This window comes from Lepidochelys kempii, chromosome 3 (genome assembly GCF_965140285.1).
Source record: "Lepidochelys kempii isolate rLepKem1 chromosome 3, rLepKem1.hap1, whole genome shotgun sequence".
In the NCBI taxonomy this organism is placed as follows: domain Eukaryota; kingdom Metazoa; phylum Chordata; order Testudines; family Cheloniidae; genus Lepidochelys; species Lepidochelys kempii.
The window spans coordinates 154789707-154811836 of record NC_136382.1 but is presented as its reverse complement, the minus strand read 5'-3'; the positions used below and the strand labels follow the sequence as shown (position 1 = coordinate 154811836).

The 22130-nt window shown below is 51.0% G+C and overlaps 1 protein-coding gene across 2 annotated transcripts in view; it reads left to right on the top strand.

The window, feature by feature from the left end:
- Nucleotides 1-20241, top strand: part of LOC140909402 (uncharacterized) — a 75951-nt gene extending 55710 nt beyond the window's left edge. For both annotated transcript variants that reach the window (XM_073338592.1, XM_073338591.1), the window contains exon 5: nucleotides 17797-20241. In XM_073338592.1, the coding sequence (XP_073194693.1) occupies nucleotides 17797-17925 (129 nt within the window). In that variant the 3' untranslated portion in view covers nucleotides 17926-20241. The remainder of the gene's footprint in view (nucleotides 1-17796) is intronic.
- The last annotated feature ends 1889 nt before the right edge of the window (nucleotides 20242-22130 follow it).

Below are 22130 nucleotides of genomic sequence, written 5' to 3'. Positions count from 1 at the left end.
ACAGCACCCTAGTAAGCAGGGCAGTGCTATTAGCCCCACTTTAAAGATGAGGAGTTGAGGCACAGAGAGGCTAAGTGACTTGTACAAGGTGGAGTGGAGCAGGGAATTGAACCCAGGTTGCCAGTGCCCTAACCACTGAACCACGCTGCCCTTCTCTAAGGGGACATTGGCATCGAGGTCCACTGGTAGAGCTTCATGGAAGGGTTTGCACAATACTCTCCTAATACACTGACTTTGTTCTCGCTGACACTTTGACTAACCACCATCTCATTCAGAGGTATCTTAGCTCCATATTGGTGAACAGTAGCTAGCAATTCTATCTATAGGGCATTGTGGGAGATTTGTGTGTGATATCCCACACTCTAGCATTCCTGAGACTAAACCAAATGCCTCAGTCAACTAACAGCTGAGTCCCAAATGATCCTCAGATGATCTGCAGTGTAACTGTAATGTACAGGCGAAAACAACATCATCAGCTAACCAGAGAGAAGAAAGCAAATGTCTCTTGTGTAAAAACAGCCACTATCATTGCAGTAATTGCATTCAACAATTAGGCAGCTGTAGGTGATGAATGGCAAATGCAAACCAACATGCATGATAGTGTCTTCCTGGTTTACGCTGTATCCTCATGACATCTCACCCCAAAAGCAAACTGAACTGAGAACTGGAGCATCGAGGCCCTCTGTGTACCCAAATCTGCTGCACTATCTTTCCATGCCATCATTCCCCGCCCATCCCCATACTAATCCCCTCTGCCAAGGCACTCCAGTTGCGTCCTGCAGGAACCCCAGCTGTGACCCAGCACAGCTCGTATCAAGTCTCTCCATCCTGACTTGAAGTGCACCCCCTCTTTTTCCAGCCTGACCCTCTGGAGCGCTCTGTCAGTGCAGCTCACGCCTTCCCAGCAACCATCTCTTGCTGTTGCAGTACTGGGCTTCCCCAGGGCGGTATCTGTCCTGCACACACACGCTGCTAGTCTAGTCGTGGCCCCCGTATTTTGGTGCAAGCTGTTTATCAGCTTCCTTCTTTTCCATACACCTGTGCACACGCACTTTCCGTCCCCTTGTCTTTTCTGTCCCTGGGCTGGTGGCTACTCCTGTGCTGCTTGGGTAACCGGTCCCCACGAGTTTCAGTGGCACCTATTAAAAGGGAGGTGAGAGACTCAAGGGAGGTTTCCCCGAGTGCTGTGAGCTCATTACTCCAGCTCACTTCATATGCCCTGGAGAAGCCGAGACAGAATTATTCCTTCCCTCCCTATTGAGACCGTGTCAGGCCTCACTAAAATAAACAACCTTTCTGACAGGTGAGGTGAGATTCATGCTTCTGAAGTCACCCCAGGAAAACAGAGATAAGGGCATCTCTCAATCTGAGATACTTATGTGAGCCCCATTACCATAGGATTTGAGCACCTGATTGTCTTTGATGGATTTATTCTCACCCCCCCCCCATGAGGTGCTGTTATCCCCATTTGACAGCTGGGAAACTGAGGCACCACACAACTAAGTGACTTGCCTGAAGGTACCCAGATAGTCTGTGATAGAGCAGGGAATTGAATTCAGGTCACCTAAGGCCCAGGGGTACCCTAACCACTGGACCATTCTTGTTGTCTAGCCACATAACCAGCTTCTTACATGGAAGACTTCTAGTGCCATATGCTCAGCGTTGAGTTGGGTGGTTGCCTTGATTTTGTGTGACATTGGTTCGGTAGCGGCTCGGGCTGGGTCATTCCTGTTGCAGCATTGCTGATAAATAACAGTGCGGTGCAGTCCTAATTGGTGATGGGCTAAAAGAAAGCCATTTGGAGGTTTAATTCAGAAAAGAGCCAAATGTTAGAAAGGTAGAGTTGTGGTTAGTGGTTAGAGCTGGGTCAGAAACCACTGCCTCACTGTGTGACCTCAGGCAAATCTCTTAACCTTTCTGGGCCTCGTTTTCTTCATCTATAAAATGGAGATAATATTCAAAACATGTTGAGATCCTTAGGTGCGAGGCCCTATTGGAGTGCAAAGTATTACTACACTTGTATTGGTCCAACTCCTGAAGCATTTACTCAGTCCTTGCTCTGGCGGAACTCACAGGGACTTCACAGAAGTGGAAATTTGTCTATCTGGGTTCTTATGACACCATCCAGGGATGTAAAATATCAGCACCTTTCTCTCTTGCTGCTCTGCGGGAAGGAGCAAGTCTTGTGATTAGACTGTTGGGGTTTTGTGAAAATGAGAGGATCGTATTGAGGGGAAGCCATGTCAGTGATAGTTTTGCATTTGTTTCTGAATGAGGTGACATTCCTGGTCATCCTTACCTCTTGTGAGGGGTGAGTTCCATAGTGTAGGCCCAGATCCTGTCAAAGTTCTGTACCCCATGCTCATTTCTTCCCCCCTCCCCAATAGTTTCATTTTTCCAGTGGAATATAGTTGTTGTGGGAGAGCTGACCCCTCATGTAGCTAGGCCCAGTGCCATTAAGAGCTTTGAATATCAGGAGACACCTTGAACTGGGCTAGCACTTCTGCCCTTGTGGTTGCACTGTTTCCCGTAACTGCATCATGTACATGTTGAGGAATAGGGGAGAGAAGACTGAAGCGTGCGTGACTCAGAGGGAGGGCTCTGAAAGATGCCCATAATGACCTTCTGGGTTTGGTATGAGAAGAAGAATGAGTCATTTCTGTTCCCCCTTCAGCTGGTGGGATAGGAGTACTTGGTGATGAACAGTATAAAAGGGGCTGAGAGACCTAGCAGGATGCGTACGGAGCTCAACTGTCTGAGCAGCAAGGCTTCCCTCTGTACCATGGCCCGACCTGAAACTTGACTTTGAGCGATCCCAGATTATGGCGGCTGACAAGTGGCCCTGGAAACTTTTTTGCTAGGTGCTCGACTCAGCTTGCCTGGAGACAGCTGCTGAGACACTGAATGGTCATTTCCATAGGTCTCGATCACCAAGTGAAAGTTTCTTTTGTAGTGGTCAGACTCTTAAATAGTTGAAGGTGAGTGGTAGACTTGCCTCAGCAAAGGAGGTGTTGACAATCTATGCACGTAGGGCCCCAAACATTTTCTACTCTATTTACCATCCAGGAAGGTCAGAAGCACAGGCGAAGTCTCTATTTACCATCAGTGCTTCCATGATTACTGTTTGCGGGTGGGTGCTGGGCTGCTGGAAGGAAGCCGGTTGCATTTCCGCTCCTGTGCGTGGCTTGCTGTTCTTGGTGGCTCATGAATCCACCGTGGAAGTCAGTGATCTTTGCAGTGAACTGAGACGATTGCTCCTCCCACTGAGAGTGCTGGGTCCTGAGTGGAGATGGAAGCATTTCCAAGTAAGGATGGTTTGACATTAGAAGCAGGCAAAAATTTCACATTCCAAATACATGTACATCGTTGATGCAAAAATGGCAAGCTTTTCAAGGTCTTAGGTGTGTAAAGGTGCGAGTGTGCACCTGGTGGGATTTTAAAAAGTGGCTAAGCAGGTTAGATGCATAAGTACCTACGTGAGATCAGTTTGCATTGCAGTAACGACAAGAAACCCCACTCAAGGACCAGGACCCCATCATGCTAGGTGCTGTACAAACACAGAACAAAACAATGGTCCCTGCTGCAAAGAATTTACAATCTCTTTAAATTCAGATTGCTAGCAACTGCCTAGATTCTGTCGCAGCATAAGGAGAGATTGCAACAGAGTCAGCCTGAAGTGTAGGCAGGGGGAGAGGCAGTGTGGTCTAATTGTTTGTACAGGGGCAGGGCTGGCTCTAGGTTTTTTGCCGCCCCAAGCAAAAAATTTTTTGGCCGCTCCCCCTTTTTGGCCGGAATGCCGCCCCTGGAAATGTGCCCGTAGGTGCTGACTCCGTGGGTGCTCTGGGGCTGGAGCACCCCCGGGGAAAAATTGGTGGGTGCTCTGCTTCCACCGGCAGCTCCCCGCCCCGCCCCCCTACCCCAGCTCACCTCTGCTCCGCCTCCGCCTCCTCCCCTGAGTGCGCCGCCGCTTCTCTTCCCTCCCTCCCTGGCTTGCCATGAAACAGCTGTTTTGCGCGGCAAGCCTGGGAGGGATGGGGGAGAAGCGAAGTGGCAGCGTGCTCGGGGGAGGAGGTGGAACAGAGGTGAGCTGGGGTGGGGAGCGGTTCCTCTGCCCCCCACCAAGTGTTACTTCCTGCGGCCCTCCCCTTCCCCCCCCCACCGCCCACTCCAGCTCACCTCCACTCCACCTCCTCCCCTGAGCGTGCTGCCGCTCCGCTTCTCTCCCCTCCCTCCCAGGCTTGCCTCAGCAAAGGAGGCAAGCCTGGGAGGGACAGGGGAGGAGCAGAAATGCAGCGCGCCCCGGGGGAGGAGTGGGGCAGGAGATTTGGGGAAAGGGTTGGAATGGGGATGGGGAAGGGGCGGAGTTGGGGCGGGGCCGGGGGAGCACAAGCACCCACCGGTGCTGGGTAAAGTCGGCGCCTATGAATGGGCCGCCCCTGGAAACGTGCTTGCCTTGTGGGTGCCTAGAGCCGGCCCTGTACAGGGGCCTGCAATCAAGGGCCTCCTGGGTTCTGTTCCTAGCCCTGCCACTGACTTGCTGAATAGTCTTAGGCAAATCACTTCACTGCTCCATGCCTCAGTTTCCCCATCTGTGAGATTGGGAGATGGATACTGATCTACCTCCCAGGGGTGTTTTGATGCTTAGCACTGTAATGTCAGGGGAGCACTTTGAGATCTCAGATGTAAGGCTCTACAGGAGGGCAGCGTACATCTCCGTGAGAGAGTTGCCATTTCAAAAATATTGTTCTTGTAAATAGTTGTTGTGACATGACATCTTCGGGGCTCCATTGCCAGCGTTATCGTGTCTCAGTGAGACATTGTGAGGATGTTGCCCACATCCCTGGAATATCTGGGACTTGAGAGCATTGTGTGAAAAGTAGCACCGCTGAGCAGAGGTCAGGATGAGCGATAGCGGTTTTGGCCCTTCTGCTCTGGAGCACACACGCTGCATTAGCATTTAGAAACATTTGTGCTCCCGGGAGTGGGCTGCTGACCTAGCCTGGGTTTTACCTTTGCATGGACTTTGTCTCACCCAGCCAGTTGCATTAAGACGCTGCTTTCCTTATGCCAGCTCAGGGCGTGTGAGGCAGCAGCCCTTCCATCCCGCTCAGCAGTTCTTTTTCTTAAGCAAGGTGATGGGCTATCAAGAACCTAGGCAGATTAATAGAGTGATTGATAAAACCCCAAACATTGCAGCGACTTGGCCTTGTAGGAAACACTTGCAGGAGCACCCGCAGAGCAACTCTGAGGCACCAGGTGCTGTGGTGGAAGACAAGATCCCCAGAGAGGGTTCAAGGCATAATGGAGTAGGAGGATCACCACCCACAGGCAGGAGCGAAGAAATAAATAGGAGGTAACAAACTGTGTATGAAATACTGATGTGTGCGTAATGGATATGTGGAGTATGTGTCCAGGCAATACCTTCATGTGTAATGCAGGTGCATGTGCACAAGGTGTGGTAAAGTGTGCATTGGGTTTCTCTGTGTGCAACGTTTGTAATGGCTATATGCAGCTGTGATGTAGTGCGGGGATGTGTGTGTGTAATGTGTGTGTTGGGGATTTGCGTGAGTGCATGTGAGTAGTGCATTTTTGTGCAGTGTACATACGCATGCGGAATAGCGTGTGTGTGTGTCTGTGGGTATAATGTACGTGAGTGGGGTCGGGTGTGGGCGTGTGAAGGGAGGCATCCAATTGGCCGAGGAAGGTGGCTGCGTGATAATATTGGAGAATCTTTTGTCCCCTGCCTCTTGGGGATCACCCTGTATTATTTTCTTGTTCTTCGCTCACATACCGTGCGTGCAGGAGCCCTGAATGGGAGCCTGACAGAGCTGTTCTTATCTCAGCAGCAACAGGCATGGAGAGGACACAGCCTCTAAGAGGCCATGTGTCTCAAGAGCTCTGCGGGGGCAGGCAGAGAAGGAGTGTGGATTTTGGGCCAATCTGATAATCTGCCCACTCAGGGAGATGTTTTCTGCAATATGAAAATAAAACAGGGATTAAAAATCAGAACATAAACTCCCTTGTGTTCTTGCCTCAGTCTTATCAGTGCCTGAGAATGTCCCCTGCTTGGACAGGGGCCAGGTCCCAGGAATGGCTTCCCCGCCTCTTATCTTTGGCGTCTGTATCCTAAATGGCTACTGGAGAACCGCACCATGTTCTCTTCCCTTAAAACAAGGGAACCTTTCATCTTGGAGCCAAAAGGAAGATGTGCTGGCCTTAGCCCCGTTGCCAAAGGCCCGCGCTGTTTGTCAGTGAGAAGTATGCCAGGTGGCAGAGCATCACTGATGCACATCTTCGCTCTGCAGTAAGGCGCAAAGAATGTGCCTTCCCAAGGAGCTAGAGGGCGATGGCATTTTGCACATCTATCAGCGCTTTGCAAGTGTTAATGAATTTAGCCTCACAGACCAGTAAATCTCATGATCTTCATTTCACAGAGAGGCAAACTGAGGCACAGGCAGGCGAAGTGACTTTGCCAAAGCCTCGCTGGGTGACCTTGGGCGAGACAGGAAGAGAACCTAGAAGTCTTTAATGAGGTGAACTCAATCCTGGGCTTTAGTCCCAAGACCCTCTGTTCTAATCATGTGGATGTGGGAGGAATGGCTCTAGTGAGGTGGCATCATTGTTCAGCCCATACCATGTAGTGTTACACCGCTTCCTTCCCTTCTAGGGAGCTCGGGCTGACAGCACTATCGTGTACCGTAAGGAGCTCCAGTGGCTCATGGAGAAAGGAGTGGGATATTAAAGTTGCCCAAACTCTCCTTGAGATTTTCAGTACATTGTTGAATCTGAATCCAGAGAAGTATCCGGATATTCAGCTGCTCCTCCAAACTGAAACCTTGCCCCTTCTGAGGCTGGCCCAGCACCAACGGAGGCGCCATCCTTGATGTTTGCTGCTGTGCTCCTACGTGAGGGACTTGCGAAGAAGATGAGTTGGAAAGCGCCGTTCACATGGAGAGCTGCAGCAAAGGAGCAAAAAGCCCAGGACTGTGACAGTTGTGGGGGGAAGGAAACAGGCCTGCGGGATCACAAGTGAGGTGGCGGAAGAGACCTATAGGGTTGCACAGAGGAATTGAGACGGGGGCATGGGGTCACACAACTAGGAAAGGGGCCTGTGAGGTCACCTGGTGGGTTCTGGGAATGAGTGGTCCATGAGGTGGCACAGCATGAGTGTTTTGGGGTGGGGGGGAGTTGAGGGTTGCACCGTGGCTAGTGGTGCTGCATCAGAACTCTTCTGTTTGCCGGCAGGAAGTAAAGTCAGAGGTGGCGGGGCACTTTCCTTGTTCACTGCATCTAGTGCTGCTGCAGTTGTTTCCAGGCTCCCCTTTGTTTGCGAGGCTTGTGAGAAGCTGGCTCCCATTCACGCTCACACAATCCACAGCAGAGTAATCCTCTTTCCGTCTGCGCCTCGTGTCATCCTACCCCCAGTTACTGTACTTGGCTTCCCTGACTGAGGCTGTTTGTCCAGAGGCAAGTGCACTGTGCCAGCGGCCTAGTTATGCCAGGATGATTAATATTCACTTTGCGTTGTTAATTTTGATTCTTTCTAAATTGGAAGGATAATCTCCTCCATGCCAAACTACCTAGTTCTGTGGAATTGCACTGCCCTGGGCTAACACAGAGTGGAGGATGGAGGTCACACATAAGCACACAACATGTGCAAAACAATTGGTCCCATTGCTCTGCAGGTTCCAGGGCCAGCCTCTGAATGGAACTAAAAGTGAGTGTAAGTTTCAGACCCAGGCCATGTTGCCTTTTGTAAGGGGGTGGATGTCCTTGTCATAGGAAGAGGACAGGGGGGCACTGCACTTCAGCAGAGTACAGACAAGTGATCAGGGAAGACTCGGTGGAGTTGTAATTGAGAGAATAAGGACCAGGTTGTCTCTTGTCCATGCATGGGTGTGCTAGGTCAGGAGATCCCGCCTTGTGTCCTCGGCACAGGGGCCAGGCATAAATGCAGTCCCTGCACTATACAGGCTACAGCTTGGGGCACTAGCTATTCCAAAGCAGCGAGGGACAAAGCAGATGAGCTGTGACCCTGCTGTGCTTTGCAGTGGCCGGTGCATGGGAGCATAGCGAGAACAGTGTCTAGAATGCAGGTCTTCATTTAGTCTCCGTGGCAAGTGAGCCACGCAGCTTGAGCCATATTGCATTCAGAAGCATACCTTGCTAAATATATTGCTGTTTTCATTTCATCACATGCCCTCTGGGCCTCAGCTTATTAGGCAGGCTAAATCAGGGCCTGTGATCTGCTTTCTCAAAGGCACAGTAACATGCCAGAAAGAGGGGAGGAAAAGGCTTATCTTGTAGGATGGCGTCAGCAAGAACCCAGATCTGGCACATTTCCTGCTCTCCTGGGTTATGGGTAACTGACCATAAAGCATGTGTTACGCCTCTTCGAAGGTCTTCCCAAAGAAGTTCACATATTATTGTCTGGTGGCACCTTTATAGCACTGCCAGTTGCCACCTGACAACCCTGCAAACACATTTGCAAACACTTGGCGGTTTTGTTTTTTCCCCTCCCTTCTGTGAGGACACCGGTGTGTTTATGTGACCTTCACAAGCTGAACTGGCCCTAGCAACATTGCTGTACAATGTGAAGTGGGTGCTGGGTAGCTCTTAGCTGATGGAGGAAAAGACCTGGAGAGTTCCATGATTGTACAGAAGGATGTGGGGAGATGGAAAAGCCAGCAAGATGTCCGTAAACATTAGGGACAGGCCACAGCTGCAGACTTCAGCTCTGGCTCTGAACTCCCTCAAGCGAGGGAGTGTTTGGATCTGGGATTTCATGCCTAACTCCAATAGAGAGACCTGTGTTTACATATAACCCTGGTCCCAAAGTTAAGTTCTTTCAGGAGATGTATTTTGGATATTATCCCAGACTAAGCTCCAAAGCCTCAGCTGGTGCAAACCATTGGACCCCCATGGAAGTTAATGGAGCTACAGCAGTTTACCCTGCCTGAGGATCTATATTTTGCAAAGTACCTGAAGCAAGAGAGTAAATTATAGGAAACTGCCTTTCTGTGGATCTCAGCACATGGACATTAATTGATTAGTCCTGAGCACATCCCTGTGGGGTGGGGATTATCCCCCTATTTTGCAGATAGGAAACTGAGGCACAGGAGAGGTGATGTGACTTGCTTGGTGCCACACACCGAGTCCATGACAGGGCTGGGACTAGATCCCTGATTCCTCCCCCACAGTTTGAGTTTATACATCGAAGTTGAAAGGTCTCTGGTGCTTTGTGACAATGTTGCAGGGGTGACAGGAAGGAGAGAAGGAACTGGCATTAAAAACACTGTGCCCACCAATGCTGCCACGTGAACTCAGGCAGCATTAATTCTCCCCGACTTTCCTGTAGGCGCCTCTACAAGCGGAGGTTGGGAAACATCCTTCTGTACACTTCTGGTCCTGCCCACTCAGGAAGGCAGAGCACCACGCACAGTCATGGTTTTCCTTTACAGGGCCCCACTGTGGACTTTTTCCTTTCCATACATGGTGGGGGGATCGTATGAGCCTTTACATGGTGCCTTTCATTTCAAAGGACTTCACAAATGGACCTACAAATTTCACCCACCACCAAGAGGCAGCCACCTCTGGTGTGCAATGCAGCAGCTATTTAACAGAGCACAGCAACACTTTGCAAGAACGTCGATCAAGGAGAAAAGAAGACTCCTGTGTCCAGTTGAAACTGCAAAGGAAATTTAGGCTGGCAGAGTGTGCGAATTAACCTGAGTTTGAATTTGGCCAGGAAACCAGTGCTAAGTTCCTCGGTCTAAAGACAAGGACCAGGATTTTGTTAGGCTGTCAGGCCCCTGGTTTTCTATCAGCTCCAAAAGATGGCATCGCCAACACAGCACCCTACAGCAGTGTGCTACAGCATTGGTTCAGCACTGGCTTCATCCTCTTCGGTCCTTGGGTTTTCCTGGGTAGTGTTAGGTTTTAACTCTTATATGGGGCTAAGCTCTGCAGCCCTAAACCCACCATCTCTTCCCCATTTAGCTTTTTCCATGGTTCTTTATTCATGCCTAAGGTACAGTTCAGGCAGAAAGCCAATTTGTGGGGTAGCTGCAAACTCCTCTGCTTTCACAGAGAGGCCAATCAGATGGGCTCTGGAATTCTGGATTTCTTCTGTCATCTTGAATCTGTGTGGTGTCCCTGTCTGCCTTTGGGGCCCCTGGGTCCAGTCGTCATCCAGACTTTCTCTAGTTGATCTTTAGTTAATGTGTTTCAAGATGGGTTTCTTATTTATTGCATTTGTACAACGCTGATAATAGGCTGTTGTTATGGTCGAGATTTGCAAGAGTGTGCAAGTGGGCGAACAGGAGTCCGCATGAGCAAGTGTGTCGAGTGAGTATATACAAACAAGGGCAAGTGTGTGAGTTTGTGTGTGTGTGTGTGTGTGTGCGCACGTGCATTAGAGCAGTGGTTCTCAACCAGGGGTTTGGGGCCCCCTGGGGGGGGGCTGCGAGCAGGTTTCAGGGGAGCCGCCAAGCAGGGCCAACATTAGACTAGCTGGGGCCCAGGGCAGAAAGCGGAAGATCCACTGCCTGGGGCTGAAGCCCTGAGCCCTACCACCCGGAGCTGAAGCCAAAGCCTGAGCAATGTAGCTTCGCGGGGGCTCCTGTGGCGGGGTGCCCCGGGCAGTTGCCTGGCTTGCTACCCCCTAATGCCGGGCCTGGCTTTTATATGCAGAAAACCAGTTAGTGTGGCACAGGTGGGCTGTGAAGTTTTTATAGCATGTTGCGGGGGAGGGGGGCTCAGAAAGGAAAAGATTGAGAACCCCGGCATTAGGGAGTGCATGTGATTGAGGCTCAGGGTACATCTACATTGTAGATGGGAGGGTATGAATGGCAGATGCTGCTAATTGGACTCGAACTAGCTTGCTAACCATAGCTGCCATGCAGCCACAGCAGGGACTTCAGCGCCAGCTGCATAAGCCCGCCTGATCCCCCCGGTCACCTACGCTCGTGCACCGCCCACGCAAAGTCCAGGCTGCAGCGTCCTCCCTGCTGTTGTGAGTGAGTGGCAGCTCCGGTAGCTGGACCTGCTCTAGCCACTTCACACTGCTCCGGTTCTGCCTAGTGTTCACCTAGCTGCAGGGTGGAGTGGCACTCCAGCTGCACAAAGGGACTGGATTGCTGCACGGGGCAATGGGGTCAGCAGCTGGCGATGGTGCAAACTGTAGCCGGATACCTCCTGCCAGGCCCAGGCAACATGAGTTAAAAGCACCGCCCCACCCGCGTGAAGGCTTCTGGGTGGGGCTGGGACTCAAGTTAGGGCAACGGTGCACACGGAAGCCAAGCCCTGTGAGTGCCTGCATGTCACAGTCTGTGGGGGGCAGGGTGAGCGATCCGTGCAAGTGTGCTCATGCAGGTGATTGTGTGGGAACGAGTGTGCACGTGTGAAGGGGCAAGTGAGCCTGTGCAAGCAACTGTGCCAGTCGTTGCCAGCTGTGTGTGTTTGAGCAGGTGTGGGTCCACGCAAGTATGCGCCCTTCTGTCAGCAGCTGAGTTGTGGCCTGTCAGCCTGCTCTCCAGCTGTGTAAATACATTGCTTAATCCATTAAGGCCTCCCCCCCCCAGTTAATGATTGCAGTGAATGTGCAGCCATCCTAGACTGCGGCCTGTCTGAGTCTCCCAGCTGCCCAGAATGCCATTACAGTGGAGGCCGTGCCTTGGAGCCTCACCCGCCGCAGCGTTGCCTTCCAAGGCGCTGCCCCAAGAATCGGGCTGTGGCCGCACAGCAGCAGCTGCTGAGCAGGTTTATGGCAAGCTCTGCGAAGACCTGCCAACAGGGGAGTGACTTGGATCTCCTGTGTCAGCAAGAGTCAGCTCTCCTCACCTTGGCCACAGTGCACAGTTAGATGCCGGAGGGAAGGACAGGGCTGGTAGGAAAGCTCCCCTGACTAAGTGAAGGCACTAGGCAGAACCAGAGGGTGACTCTGTTCTCCCACCTGGCAGTCCTCCTTTCTGGGAGGAGATCAGTAGGGCTTCACATCATCCTGAGTATTAGAGCGAGATGACCACACGCTGCACCCCCAAATGGTCTCGGAGGGTCAGGTCTGGTCACCTGGAGGATGGGAGGCTGACCTCCAAAGAAAACACCAGCTCTGCAGGAAGTGATAATGGCAATTCAGTCAAGGGTGCTCTTCCCTCTGAACCACTACTGAATCCATGGTGCTCAGGGGTGCTGTGCTGCGGGAGAGCCCATCTTTTGGATCAGACAGCAAACAGATCCTGACCACTTGAGATTTTAAAAGATCCAGTGGCAATTTCTGCAAGTCTACGGGTGTCCTAAGTAAGTTTCAATTCGAGTAATTCCATTCATACAAAATGAAAACCGATTGCGTAGGGAAGGAGTTCTGCAGAAAGGGATCAGGGGGTCATAGTGTAACACTGTTGCAGAAAAAGCAAACTCATTCTGGGATGTATTAGCAGGAGTGTTGTAAGCAAGACATGACAAATAATTCTTCTGCTCTACCCCACGCTGATTAGTCCTCAGCTGGAGAATTGTGTCCAGTTCTGGGTGCCACATTTCAGGCAAGATGTGGACAAATTGGAGAAAGTCCAGAGAACAGCAGCAAAAATGATTAAAGGTCTAGAAGACATGAGCTATGAGGGAAGATTGAAAAAATTGGGTTTTTTTAATCTGTAGAAGAGAAAACTGAGAGGGGACATGATAACAGTTTTCAAGTACATAAAAGGTTGTTACAAGGAGGAGAGAGAAAAAGTATTCTTCGTAACCTCTGAGAAGCATTGGGCTTAAATTGCAGCAAGGACGGTTTAGGTAGGGCATTAGGAAAAACTTCCTGTCAAGGTGGTGAAGCACTGGAATAAATTGCCTAGGGAGGTGGTGGAATCTCCATCGTTAGAGATTTTTAAGAGCAGGTTAGACACACACATGTCAGGGATGGTCCAGAGAATATTTTGTCCTGCTATGAGTGCAGGAGACTGGACTAGAAGACGTCTCGAGGTCCCTTCCAGTCCTACGATTCTATGCTTCTGTCTCCCCTGTGGCTTCAATTGGATACAATACACTTCCTGTCCGCAGCTGCTGTGTGGGGCTGTTGTGCACTGTGAGCCAACTTCTACCTCAGAGGTGGCTGCATTCCAATGATTCTTACAGTACTGTCTCTACAGTGCCTTTGTCTTAAAGGAGTGACACAAACGTAACATTATTTATTATTCTTTTATTATGTCATTATTACCCAGACCAAGAAGCCAGAATCAGGGATGGGGGTCCCATTGTAGAAGGTGCTGTACATAGATATAGTAAACAGACAGCCCTGCCCCAAATCCCTTTCAACTGCGTGTGATGTGAAACAACAGCTGGATACAACTGTAACCCTTCTGCCCGTCAGAGTTGGCAGCAACAAGGGCCGGGTTCAATACCTAGGGGATCCATTCCAATAACACAATGCAAACCGGCTCGAGCCCCCACCCCGTGACCTGGGACAAATATATACCACCCCCGCTGGGCGCCTCCAAGAGGCGATACTTCCCCTCTCGCAAGCACATAGTCTGAGTGTAGCAAAAGTCTTTTAATAACAGAGAAACGATGTGGCATTATGTTGGGGAAACACCACCAACAGGATTCATAACACAACCCATGAGCAAAAAACCCACCCCAGGCAAATTGGGGCATGCCCTTTTCCCTTTGGTTCTTGAGTCCAGCAACCCCAAATCACCCAAAGTCCCAAAAGTCCAATGCCCCAAAAGTCTCTGTCCCTGGTCAGGGCAGCCCCAGAGTTCGAAAGTTTATCTGTAGAGCTTTACCTCCCAACCTGGGTGGAAATGGGACGGGGGTAAGAGGCACCTTACATGATCTGAAGCTGACCGCCCCACAGATCCATAGGCCTTCGCTCCGCCAGCCGCCCCACGAACTCCTTCGCTCAGCTCCGCTCCGCGGCCCACAAGCAGCTCCTGCCGTCCTACGAACTGCTCCACGTCCCACCAGCAGCTCCCGCTGTCCTATGAATTGCTCCACCAGCCTGTCCACAAGGCACTCCAGCCGTCCCGCAAACTGCTCCACAATATATCTTCAGGCTCCCCCACTACTTGGCACAACGCTCAGTGATTTCAGCTTTTAGTCAGTTCAGCTCTTTGGTGAATTCAGCTTGTAGTAGGGGAGCCTCAGTGCTGGTGCACTGTCAGCCCAAAGTGAGCTCAGCAGCCTGTAACTAGACTTCTAATGAAATCAGAATTAGCTCTGATATTTCACAGTGGAGAGAGAAGAAAGTGCAACCAGCACATAAGGCCCTCACCAAGGGGCCCATGCTACTAAGCATTAATACTTGTCCCCAGCCTCTCTCAATTCACAGAGTTTTGGAACCCATGAACCTTGCCTAGCGAGTGCTACTTAGTTGATGGTGAGTCCCTTCATCATAACAAAAGGCCACGTACAGTTCCAAGCACAGTTCCCATAATCAGGGTAATAACAATTTATTCTTCCTGCCCCAATAACAGAGACACTGGGGATCCCACAGCAGCCAAAGTGACCATTTGGGCAGCTATGGCCTCATTCTAGGCACGGTGGGTGTGCCTATGCAAATGAGATCGGCCCCTGAAGTTCTTTTCCACAACTTGCCACACCTCACCACCAGATGTCAGGGTGGAGCCCATCCTGACTCTGCTTACACAACAAACAGGCTGGACTCGAGACAGGGCAACAATGGATCAGTTAGAAGCAGCTCTTGGAGCAGACCAGCCTCCTGGGAACTCTTCCTTTCCCACCATGTCTTTCTCGGCTCCACCTCTGCTCTCGCTCTGTGCCATGCTCCTCACGTTGGGTTCTTCAGGGGCCAGTGTGAAGGCCGCTTCATCCACACGTGGATCCTGGAGGACGAAAGAGCTCCTTTCTGCCCAAGACGTGATGAATTTTGTGGGTGGCTTTTCTTAGGTCCTCTGGGTCCCTCTCTCCCCAGATCTTTCTCTTGCTGCCTGGATCTTTGCTCCCCCCCGCAGAAATCATCTCATTTAGACATCTCCCCTCATCACAGCTGGCATTTCAAAATGGAGGGCACTGCCAGCTCTTTGTTCCCTTCCCCTCTTCGCATTGACAGGCAGCTTCTTTGCTCAGGAGAGGGACAAATCTGCTGATTTATTCTGCCCCCTTAGCTCTGAATAGGGGTTGCTACGTTACTCTCCAGCTCCAAGCCCTGCCAGAGCACGCACCATATATAACCCCACAGCAGGTGTCTATTGAGCAGAGGCTCTTAAATATGCCTCTCTTGTTTCTCATTGAGCCGGCCAGGGTGTCAGGGGAGGTAGCAGGGCACGATTTGTTGGCTGGAGCTGTGGGCCGACCTGATGCCACGCCCAACCTTGGCATCTTCCATGCTGATGGACCACCTCGATTTGGGGATGAGGGGGCCGCCGTGCTTGCAAGGCAGGGCGCACGCATGCTTTTGTGCTGGTCTCCTTTTAAAATAAATGCTGTCACTTGGGGACACAGCGGGTTCATGGCAAAGCTGGGAATAGAACCTAGAAACATTGATTCCCCCCGCACTTCCTGCGTCGCACGCCAATCTCTGCTCTCATCGCTACACTAGAGTAAATGCTGCAGGGACTGGATGATCTAACAGATTTTTTCCATCTCTAAGGTGTAACAACCCCATTGACTACCTCAGCTGGCCAGAAAGCCTGCAGGGAAAGGCTGACCCCTCCCTCCTCCCCCCTCCCCCCGCTGATCACAAATTAAAATTCATCAGGGAGTGAGAAGAGGGGATCAAAGGTTGAGGCCTCTGGTTCTGGTGACCGCCACATGTTAGACATGACCTTGAGGTGTCAGAAGTCATGGCTCTGTACCATGGGACAAAAGAGCTGCGAATAGTTTCTAAAAGCTCTGCTCCTTCCACAAAAGGGCCGTCCACCCAGGCTGGGCGAGTAACACTAGCATTCAGGAAAACGGTGAGTCCTTGTTAGGGAATGCAGAGGAGAGACTGTGCGGAGGCTGGAGTCGGGTCCTGGTGCATCCAACCAGCAGCCTTTGAGCCAAATGTAGCCCATGGTGGCCTAAGGTGTAGCCCACAGCTGCCCTCTCTTCTGGCGACACACTGCTCTCAGTGATGACCACAGCCAAACTCCCAATGACTTCAGTGGAAGCAGGATGGGACTGGAAGGAGAGGACTGGGGAATGCTAACCATAAATTGACAGTATCCCAATTCCAGGGCATAAACTCTCTGTGGGGCTACACAGGATTTCCACCTGAATGCTCTGCTGCCCCCTGGTGGTGCTAACGGATACCCACTCCTGGCCAAGGGGGAGATGGTGTCATGCTCTAGGGGTAGATTCGTTGTTAAAGGAGTCTATGGGGGCTGTGGTACAAACCAGGCTGTGAGGCCCTGACTGCGATGATCTGTAGGGCCCTGAGTGAGCTCCGGCCAACTCCTGGGCATTCTTCGAAGGCAGTGTGGTTTATTTTGGGACTGCATTGTCTGCTGCGCAGGACAGGCTCTCTCCCAGCTCTGCAGATAAAGATCGACTCCATTGGTCACCACCTACCCGCTTTCCATCCTGGGCTGTCTTTGCAACCTTGTGGGTTGTTATATTTCCTGTTTATTCAACCTGATTCACGCATGTGGAATTGTTCCCACGAAGGAAGCCTGGACAGTGACGCTGGTCTGAGGCGTGGGGCTCAGTTTAGCCCAGAATGGATGGCAGGCTGGATGTCTCAAGACCACATGTAAAATCCAGAGAGGGCATGATTATTAGATATGCTGAGCGCACGCTGCTCCAGCTGATTTCCGTGGGAGCTGCAGATGCTCAGAGCTTCTGAAAATAAGGCACATACAGAGGAACCTGCCTATATTGAACTGAGATAGGGTAACTCCTTTGGGAGGGAGGGAGGGAGACTGCAAATCCAAGAGGTTCATGGGCAAATTATAATCCCAGTTAGACTCAAACCTCCCCAGAGAAAGGGTGACGTGGTTCTAGGTAAGAAGCAACGTACGTGTGTGTGTGTGTGTGTGTGTGAGAGAGAGAGAGAGAGATGGATATGATAAGCAATGGGATAGATTGGAGAGATAGACAACAGAAAGCAAGAGGTGGGTGGACTAGAGAAGGGAAAGTTTAAAGAGACATTAGAGATCAATGGGGTAGAATAGAAAGAGATTAGCGAGATCAAACAGATTAGAGAGAGAGAGACAGAATAGAGAGAGATGAGAGAGAATAGATGGGAGACTTGAGAGGGACATGGTAGAGATGGGCCCAGGGTGCAGAGTCTGGATCCAGATGCTCAGTGTTTCAGGGTGCATGAGCCCAGGGTTTTGGGTCTGGGCCACCTCTAACAGATACTGACTGACATACCAGAAGCTGCTTATTTTGTGATGATAATCTGGAACGTAGCTTGGAATTGACAGGCCTGGGAGTGATGATTCTTAAATTGACATCCTAACCCAGCACCCACTTGAGGAGCTAAATTCAAGTTCACTGGCCATAACTGGGATGCTTTGTGGTTGCTTGACTGTTCTGGCCCCCCTGACTCTGGTTGCACCCTGTACATCCTTTCCGCTATTTCTCACTTCTGCATTACTGAACTACTGGCAAAGGCCAGGGGTCCTAATCACACAGGTACCCAGGTGCCTCCAGTCTGACATGGTTTTGGGATGAAGAAAAAGAGGAAATAACTTTACCGTTTGTGCTGTTGCTATTAGCTGTTGGTGTAGGGCCTGTGACACACATTGGGGCAGATATGATTGCATCCAGGAGAGGATAGTCATGTACGTACCTACAAACCAGTTTGCTGCTTGCATGAGCACTGACAAATTCCTTTTGCCTTTATTTTTTTCCATTCAGAGTGTGAACGGGAACCGCCCACCATCCCACTTGGTGTACGACCCATCAACCTTTGCCTTCCGTTCCCTCAGCACCTTGAAGTCCCTGAGCCCAATAGCTCCAGTTGAAGAACCGTCATGTGCCTACTGAAGGAGTTTCTCCAAAACCTCAGGAATTGTCGTACCACCAATCCCCCTGGCAGGGATGGGATGGAATGTGGGTGGGATGGGGACATCTTTGCAATAGCAATCTCCGTGGCAGTGGAGAAACAGGTGGATTTGCACCAGGGCCCAGTTTCACATCATTCGGAGTGAAATGAGCAAGTCTGCTTCATAAACTACTGTGAAGCCATGAAGATGGCGTCAGCCCCACGGACATGCCAGGTGTATTTAGCCCTCCAGGGCTAGCAGGCAGTCACTGCGTAGAGGGCAGTGGTGGAGACCAGGCAGGTTGCTACCGCATGCCCACCAGAACTGAGCAGATTTCTCCCCAGATGCTCTGCCTTCTAATGGTTTGCTGGAGGGCCAGCCGCTTCCCCCAAACTGAAGAGTTCTCAGGGCTGGAGACAGAGGTTGCCTAGGGTGCCCTACAAAGAGAATGGGCCCCTTCTGCGAGGTTGCTCATTTGAAGCCCTGCTGCAGTTGACGGGCCCTGGGAATTGGGGGCAGGGGGATGTAGAGCCTGCAGGTGCCTACCCTGATTATTCTGCTGTTGGGGCATTGATCCGATCTAAAGATGCTTAAAATGGGCAGGCAGAGAGCACCGGCGTTAAGGGAATCCCCATGTCCTCTGCTGGGCTTTGCGGTGGGAAATGGAAGGTCTGTCCTCAGCAGTCCATGGATACAGTGAGACATCCACTTTCAGTCCTCATGCTACAGGACTAGAGTGAAAAACCGAGTGGGGTGGGGCGTCCTTGGGGCCCCTCTCCACTGGGGCTGTGTCCACCCTAGAGGTGTGGTGGGGTTCGGCGTCGGGTGTCTCCCTGTGACTGGCCCCAGACAGGGTTGAGTTTGGTGACACCACCCGACGTTCAGCAGAGTCCAACACGCTCTCTGGGAAGCCTGCTGAACCCTCATTCTGCTGGTGCCTTGTAGACTGTGCTGGGGTGAATGTTGAGCTCACCTGAGTCTGGTCACACCAGCAGAGCAAATGATTTTGACACAGGCATGGCGGGTGGTGCGTGTTGGAGGGAGCTCTTGTTGTCAGACCACAGCAGTTTCCAGAGGGTAGGCATGTCACAGGCATGTCACAAGGCCTCGTCACCAGTGAGACTTGAACCAGTTTTGAGGTCTCACTGGACAGCCGGGGAGGTGGGGGGGGGGTTGTGCCATGAAAGGTGCAGTTAACGTTGGGCTGCCCTTGTTTCATTTGGCTGAGCTGAGGAGGCCCCGTGCTTGGTGCACTCAGATCCTGTGTCCCTGTCTGGTGCAGAAGCCCCTGTTCCCTGGCTGCTCCCCCGCTCTGAGCAAGTGTTCTGAGCCTTGGGCAGATACGAGAGGACATAAGCTGCATCCTTTGCACGGCTGCAGTAACTTCCTCTCCTTCTCTGGCGTACGAGGGGTCCAGTGGAGGAATTGTGAGTTTCTGAAAAATTTCCATGAGCTCTCTTATGGAGAGCTCTTTGGTGCCGCATATAAAATGAGCTGGTGGGCTCCCAATCCCACTCTCCTAGGACAGCTCACATGGCAAACCAATACTAACTGGCCTCTTTGCTGCGAACCTTAGCAGAGAAGCCAGCTGGGCCAAGGAGACTGAACACCCCTTCTTTCCTTGCACTTCCGAGTTGAGGCACATTGGCAGGAGAGGGCAGTGGGGGGGAATTGTGTCCTGACACTGCCCTTGCTGTGACTAGAGGATTTCAGGGCCGCAGATAAAGCCCCTTTCACCAGCATTAAATAAAGGGCATTGGCTTGATTTATTCCCTGGGTGCTTCTGTTGGGAATGAAAGCTCTAGTGGCTTCCGGCAGGGTGTGCTCATTTCAAAACAGATGTCGCTCCCAGTTGATCTTTCTCCCTGCGGGGGTGAGGGGTTTCTGTTTATACCCTCTACATGATCTTTAACTGGCTCCGGCTCAAGCTGGAGCATTGCACGGTGAGAACTGTCATCCCCTGGGGCCGCACCCCTCCCTATTAAAGACGAGGGCAGCCATATCATGGCTCCCTTTTCTGCATATTCAGTATGGGCCTCAAACTGCCAGTGTAGCCCTCAGTGTGGCAAAGTTTGGGTGCCCCCAACTCTAAGGCTTCAGTCGGTGCTGCTGGAATCGAACCCTGATCGCCCAGCAAGGTGAGGTGTTTTTATTGGCCCGAGGAGATACCGTGTGCTGCCGTCTCTTACGATATTCCACGAGGTGGGACTGGACAACAGAAAGTTCCTGTCAATATCGTTGCCTTTCTTTAGTACTTTTGTAACTTTTCTCTCTCTTTTCTTTTTCAATCAGAAGAAAAATAAAGTTAAACGTTAACAGCTGCTATATTCACGCCTGTTGTTGAGCTCGTCTCTTTGGCTTTTAAGGCTTGGGTGTGTTTACAGAGGGAATGGAGAATGAGACAAGCTCTGAGGCAGTACGGCCATCTCCAAGTCTTCAAAAATTATGAGTCACGCACCCCCTCCCACCCAAATCAGGAGATTGACTTAAAAACCCTGCATAAATATGTCGTGGGGGGGGGATCATTTGCTTTTTGGTTTCTGAGCCTTTAGGGTGCATTTGGGTCATGTTTTCAAGCTTTTCTTACAGCCATGAGGGCTAGAAGGTTACTTCAAAAAAAAAATCCAAAGCTGAGTCTCCGCCCATGTCATTTGGCTTTAGGAGCTAGGGCTTTAAGTTAAAGATCAAATATCACAATTCTTGCACTAAGATCCCGCGAGCTGGCAAAAGGGAATTTCTCAATCAACTACAATAGCAGTAATCGAATAAATAGCTTGGATGTGTGCAGCTCCTTTCAGCCCTGTGGATTCCCAAGTACCTTGTGCAAACTATATCCAGGAATCATGTCACCCACTATAAAAATGCGATATGTGAACAAAGCACGTTCTAGCTCAGCATAGCTTCTTTTTGCTCCTCCTGATTCCTGGGATCTCAGCATCAGAGTGAGCCCTTCCCCTGCTACACACAACTGGGGGGGAAGAGGGCGGGGGGTTGCTTGTGGTTGAGTAATAGGGCAGAGCCTGTAACTTCTCTTCCCAGCCCTCACCCCTGCTACTAGTGTCTCTGGCTGGAGACATGCAGGTGTTTCCCCTCAGAGCAGAAAACAGACTGTTGGGCTCTGCGTGGGAAACACTGTCGTGCCTCAGTGTGGCCCAGAAGCTCCCATTCTGCTGCCTTCACCATCCCTGGGGAGGTGGCTGGGGAGAGGGGAGCCGGATTCTCCATCGATCTTGGAGGCCTTCCTCATGAATTTCAGGGACATGAGAGGAGAGTGTGGCCCAGGGCATTACCAACTGGGCTGCTGTATGTGCCACCTGACCAGAAATCCTATTAACTTTATCCGGCCCCATTCCCAGGGCAAAGAGCTTGAAATGAGCACCTGACCTTTTGGCTGCTTATCCAAACTGCCAGTCCTTTTGAGTTTCATCCATCCCCATAGAAATCTATTTACTATCCACTTGACCATCCAAAGTCCCCCCTGAATACGCCCAGACCATCCTATGCATTGCTTTACTATGACTGGTTTGTGTCACACCTGCAGCAGGCATGTCTTTTTTATCATCCACACACTAGGAAAGGTAAGGCATTTAAAAACCTGCTCTAACCGCTAGCTGGTGTTCCAGCACAAAGCTCTCACTAATAACCCACCATTAGGCAAATTTGAGGGTAAAACAGAAGTCATGGCACCGAAGCAAGGGGACTTATTCCAGTCAGTGAAATCATAACCAGGCCCAAGATAACTAATTGAAAAACAAACACACCATCATAACCCCTTCTTAGCCAGGAGGAAGGAGATATACAGTGGGGAGGGGGCTGATGGGCGTTGAGGTCCCCTACAGTATGTGTGTGGAGGGGGTGGGGGGTGGGCAGGACATGTGTGTTGGGGGGGGGGTTGTAGGTGGAGGTGTATGCATGCAGGGTATGTGTACACATATTGGGTCAATTTTTGGAGCAGGGGAGACAGCAACATTTCTGAAATGGGATTTCAGCATTTCGGCAATTTGCACTACGAACTGGCAGACTTTTTGGCACCCCTTGCCCAGCTTGTCACACTGATAAAGTCTCCTCAAATTGTGTTGACTGAAAAGTCAAGAATTTTGAGAGCCTCATTCTGCACCTTTGACGTCAGTGTGTGTTTTTGCTGTTCACATTAACAGACACATGATCTGGGCCTTAAATGGACAACTATAATTAAAAACAAAGATG